This window comes from Aegilops tauschii, chromosome 5 (genome assembly GCF_002575655.3).
Source record: "Aegilops tauschii subsp. strangulata cultivar AL8/78 chromosome 5, Aet v6.0, whole genome shotgun sequence".
Taxonomy (NCBI): Eukaryota; Viridiplantae; Streptophyta; class Magnoliopsida; order Poales; family Poaceae; genus Aegilops; species Aegilops tauschii.
The window spans coordinates 16,398,918-16,404,810 of NC_053039.3; the positions used below are offsets into that span (position 1 = coordinate 16,398,918).

At 44.2% G+C, this 5,893-nt stretch overlaps 1 protein-coding gene across 1 annotated transcript; it reads right to left on the reverse strand.

Annotated features, from left to right (window-relative positions):
• Nucleotides 1-4,200: 4,200 nt before the first annotated feature.
• Nucleotides 4,201-5,594, reverse strand: LOC141022474 (uncharacterized). The gene is made up of 2 exons (XM_073498741.1): nucleotides 5,277-5,594; nucleotides 4,201-4,479 (listed from the first exon to the last, which is right to left on the reverse strand). Exons 1-2 carry the CDS (start codon nucleotides 5,592-5,594, stop codon nucleotides 4,201-4,203), a joined length of 597 nt encoding a protein of 198 aa, XP_073354842.1.
• Between the last annotated feature and the right edge of the window lie 299 nt (nucleotides 5,595-5,893).

Genomic DNA, 5,893 nt, shown 5'->3' on the forward strand with positions numbered 1-5,893 from the left:
CTGGCTTGTAGGAGGTTGGTTTGAGGTGAGAGGAGAGGGTTTTTGCTGATTTTGGGAAGAAAAGCAGCAGGGGTGGGGGGTGGGGGAGACGGGGTGGGGAGGCGGCCTTTATTTGGCGTGTGGGGGTGGACGTTTGGAGTTACCGAGGCTAGACGCGGGGCGTCGTGCGCTCGTGCACGCCCCAACTGCTTTCATTTAATTTTTGTCATGAATTTGTAAATTTTTATTTTTTTGACCTGTGGTTTAGCGAGGAAATTACACAAATTACCTACTTTTGGTGTTACTTTTGCATAGAACACCTACTTTACAGGTTTGTTGCACAAAAGAACACATATTGGGGTAATTTGTTGCAGCTAGGTCTAATCCGCCATCTTGGGTGGGTTGACATGATTTGTGACAAGTGAGTCCAGTTTGTAAGTGCACCGCGGGAAAAAACACATTTGACATCAGCACCCAGCTAGAACTGTGCAAAATTTACAAATAGGTACTCCAGAAATAATTCTCATTGTTTCTGGGCCCACAGAAATGAACTATTGAAAGTTTTTTTGTTCCCACATAACATCTTGGCACACAAGAGCATGCACCAAACTTGTTCTCCTTCGACACACAGAGCTATAACGACAGACATGTACCAGTAATATTCACACTGCACGTGTCGATACCATCTTGACCAACATGCAACAACATTGGTCTCATTAGATTCATACATGCCATAAGGGGTCCAAATCATTCACCAATTCTTCTAGTCACATTCCACTCCAAGATGCGACAATGGATCGACATGTATCAATCTTGATATCTTTGCACAAATAATTGGTATAAGGGTCAGATGCACCAATAGATGTCACAATGCACTGACACATGTCACTTGGGCCAACACGCACCATGCCCACAAACAAGGAACAAATAAGCCTATAGGATCCACATGCACCGATAAACTACGTCTCGACATGCAACAACTTTTCGTAGTCACATTGCACGCACAGTGCATACCAAGACATGCCAACGGCCCGTCATGTAGCAATCTTCATGTGTTTTCACTAATCATGGTCTCTATGGACTCACGGATGCCATATGGGCCAAATGCACCAATATTGACACGTTGCACTCAAACATGCCACTTGGGCCAACATGGATAATGGTTTTTTTACTAGCAAGGATCACATAAGCCATTATATAGTGTTGGTACCCTAGCTAATAACAACATATATCAACATTGGTCCTAGTTGCAGCTTCACAGGACCACTTATGCCACACATGGAGCACAGCCTCGGTGCATGGTTTTTTTCGTTTGTCTGTGTCTGGATAAATGTCTTAAGGAGAGGCAAATTGGTTCAGCCGAACACACTGCATCAGCCGAACTGGTTAGACCCTTTACCACACACACGCATGGCCCTGGTTCAAATCCCCGTGAGGCAGTTGGAAATGCCAATTTTTTTCTATGGGTACCGACACGTGGGGTCCCCTTGTCATCCACATAAACGCGCCACCACATGTACCACATTTGGCTAACTGCACCTAGTACTCCACATCATTTTCAACTTCTTCGTCCCCTTCTCGACAAGCGCCGCCGCCGCCAGCACCCGACGCCGCCTCTCTTCGCCGCCGGATCTGTGCGGCCGCCGCCAACTCCGGCAAGTAGGTGAGATCTCCCCTCATCCCCCTCGCGAATCTTCTTCCCTTCCCAAACTGCATGCGTCTCCCTCCGGACGCGGATCTGATCCAGAAATTTTATTTGATACATGCGGTAGATGATTTGTTGATGGATATGATGGTTCTTTGATAGATTGATGGATATCGTAGTGTAGGATCTGAGTCGTACCAGGGATAAGAGAGGCCCTGTGCAAATCAAAATGAGGCCCTATGTGTGAAAAAATAAATCAAAATAATTCATCCGTTCTGCACTATAGTATGTAGTACTGACAATGGATTGGATCTGATTGGGATTTATTAGGTAGATGATACTGGCATTGCCATTGTCATTGGCATTGCTTTTTTAGGTAGATGATAGTAAACAAATTTAATAGGCATTGCATTTTAGGTTGTCACTATGATTTATTATATGTATGATCTTTGTATTGTACTATGGTAGCATACAATTCAACTTAGAGTTCAACATGTTCTGTGTAGAATGTAGGAAGCACCGTGTCGACGGTGCAAGTCACGGTGCCGGACCAGCCTTTGTACAGCCATGCTGTTCGGCATCTACTTCCAGCCTACTTTTGTTTTTGCAGCGGTAACAATTTATATGAACCTTCTGATAGTTCATTAATTTTGTTTTTTATTGCTATTTCCACTAATGCATTATGTTTTTTATTTGTTTTTATCTTGCACAGATCATCCCATGCGATGTGAGATTAGCATTCCATGAGCTCGTCGGAGACACTGTGACCTTCGACGCTCTCGGGGGGCCGTACACTATGCAGGTCGATAAGGGGCGAACGATAACCCAGATTGGAGGAGATGAATGGTATTGTTTCATCGCCCGCTTGCGCCTTAGTGGGGGTGAATTGATCAGCTTCTCCTTCAGAGGAGAAAGGCCCAGGATTTCTGTTATCTATCTGAATTTGATTTTCGATAGTGAGGATGAAGTTCATGAGGAGGACGATGGTGAGGATTCAGATGATGATGAGAACCCACTTGATGAAGCACTCTATGCCCAAAGACTGAGGCTGAGCGGCGATGAAACGTGCAACCTCTGGGACATGCTTCCGCTACGTGAAGACTACGTCGGGATGCCATTCGTGAACCGCCTCACAAGGACGAATGTTAAACAGCATCTCATGGTATGTTACTTACTGTGGTAATTACATGATATGCATGCTTAATAAGTGTACTAGTTGATATGATATGCATGTTGTAGTACTATGATGATATGCCATGTGTAGGATTCATTTAGTGCAGAATTTTTTATGGTATGCATGGGTTGTAGTAATGCGATATATCCTTATGTAGTGTAGTAATATGCGATGATATGGTTAGTGTACGTAGTAAATAATGATATGCTTAATTACTGTAGTAATTTGATGATTAGCGTCTAGTGTAGTGATGTGATGATATATATGCTCAGTGTTGAATCCAATGATATATGTGTCTTCAAGTGTATGATTTGCTGATAATTGCACGTGACATGCTCATATATCATATCAACTATTTTCAGAAATTACCTAAGAGGTTATCTGTTAGCTGTGGCATCGAGCCGCATGAAGAAGGCATGACTGCTGGACTACGCCTTACCAGAACGGGCTCCATCACCACCTGTGCCTACGCAGTGGACACGGACGGTCGCACTGTCTTCAACCGGGCGGGGTGGAAGAAGTTCCTTCATGGCAAGAATCTTTGGGTAGGTCAGGGCATCCTACTCACTATTGCGAACACCCGTCGCCGTGACTTGAGGATGATGATCACCATCAACCTCATTTGGAACTGGCTGGGCCATGTTTCGATGTGAAATGAACTTGGTATGTTAGCTCTGGTTTCCGAGTACTTGCCGTGTATTACCGTACCTATCTATATATATCTATGTTCAGTAAATGGGCCATGTATCGCTGTGAAATGAAATTGTTATGTTTGGGGCTTGTTTTGTTGTTGCCCCAGCGGTTATTTGAGACTTCCTTGAACTTGAATCTGTCTTGACTTGTTGTTGGATGCTTGGTGCTATTGCTTTATAGTATAAAGCTGGGGGGGGTTGGGGGACCCTTTTTCGTAGGTTCAGTTAATGGAGTTTAGTTCTAATTGTAGGAATTGTTTACTTTTCCATACAATTCTGAACCAAAACTACACATGGCACAACCTTCTGTGATTAGTTCCATTGATAACTAGTACTCCCTCTGTAAACTAATATAAGAGGGTTTAGATTACTAAAATAGTGATCTAAAAGCTCTTATATTAGTTTACGTAGGGAGTATTGAAGAGCAGCCACAAAGTTCCATTCACAATTTACTTGAATATTTGTTTTGATGGATAAACAAAATAGAAAGCTAGCAAACTTATTTAACGAGATAAGCAAACTATGTACTTGATGACATAAGCAAACTTGTTCAACCCTGACAAACAGGACATAAACAAACTGGTTCAGCTCTGACACACATGACATAAACAAGCTGGTTTAACCCAAGAAAAGCAAACTACAAATTTCAAACAACAAGATAAACGACAAGCACAAGCGCAAGCAACACGAAGGCAGACTTTGATGTCTCCTTATCCCGCATAGTGGCAGTGGTAGTAGGGGCCCGCTTCCTGCTCTTTTGAAATTTCCAGACCTCTTTTGATGTTGTCGATTATCTTCCACGACTTGTAGGTGGCGTACGCATCTATTGTTGCGTACTCGATGAGGTAATTTGGCAGTGGGCTGTCCCCCCACAGTTTATGGTCTGCCTCCCTATCGATCTTCTTCTTCATCTTTCTGTAGAATGGGTGGATGACGCTGGCTGCAACATCAGCCAAGGAGTCGTACGGTTTTCCGTCGTATGGAACACTCTAGTTGCGCTGAATGTCGATGTGCTTGTTGGGGTTTATCTCCAAACCAGACAACTTCAGCTTGTCCCTGTCATTTTTAATGCTGAAACCGGCAAAGGTGAACAACTTCTCCTCCTATAGGAGCTCTTTGAGGCTCTTTGTCCTGCTAGGGGAGAGACAAGTGATGAATACATGGAGTACTAGTGTTTATTTTTCAAGATTTAATCTTCTGTTTCTTACGGTTTACAAGTGAATAATACATGGAGTAGATGCTTATACAGTATAAGTCATGGATGATTGTAGTTCAGAAACTAGTACACAAAGTTCTGAAATTAAAATCAAGTACACCATGTTATTTTTGTTTTCGGAATATATAGTTGAGTCAATGATTTATTTGCTTTCTTAGTGCCAGTTTAGTTTTATTATTTTGAATAAAATAACATATACCTCTGCTTCACCAAGTTCTTAAGTTTTTTCGGTGGTGAAAATAACACCAGACCAAGTTCAGAAACTACTTCACTACATGAAGTTCAGAAACTACACTAATGAATCAAGATGAGAAACTACACTGGTACATCAACCTCACCAATTAATCTTGTGCAACAGTTTCAGATACTAATCAAGTGCATCAGGGTCAAAATATATTCTAGTGCATCTACTTTGAGGAACTGCACTAGTGCATCCATTTTCACAAACTACACTAGTACATCTAGTATGAAACTAGTCTAATGAAATTTCGAGGGAGGAGTATTGATGAATGGAAGAGGGTGAATGAGTAGGATACTTCACCATTTTCTGGCCGCAGCGATGTGGTATACGAGGCAGAGACCCTCCACGCCGATCTGCAGAACTGCTGCCATCTGCAGAGGTTCATCATCTTTGGTAAACTCCACATCAACGCCCATGATGTGGGGGTACGAGCCGCAGGCGCTCCTCCTGATCCTAGAGATCATCTCGTCGGCCTTGTCCGGTTCACTGGTGCAGACGACCTCTAGTGTCTCCTTGCTGTGGAGCTCAACCCCTGTGAGGGTTACGGTGTACTCGCGCTTCTGACCGGGAACGTGAACGACGTCGAGGTTGCTGCTCTGGTGGGACGTCTGGCCACAATGACGCTTGGCAGAGTCTTCCTCCGCCATTGCCCTCCTCCTGCGACTGCGGGCTTCGAAGAGAGATGTTTGTGGGTTGTTTGCAGAAGAGATGGAAGCGGCAATGGAGGTTCTCGGAATGAGGCAGTGATGTAGTCGATTTGGGGCTTTTTCACACCTGGGATGGGGACGTGGGGGAGGTGGTTCCTCTTGGACGTGGGGGTGGTTGTGGTGGGGCGCAGTTGCAGTCCGTCGTGGCAACCGCGCTCTGTGCACTGCTGGGTGCGCGTGCGTCTAAGTTTAGTCCCACCACGGGCCTGCATCCTAGCCCATATCACTGGGTTTGTAGT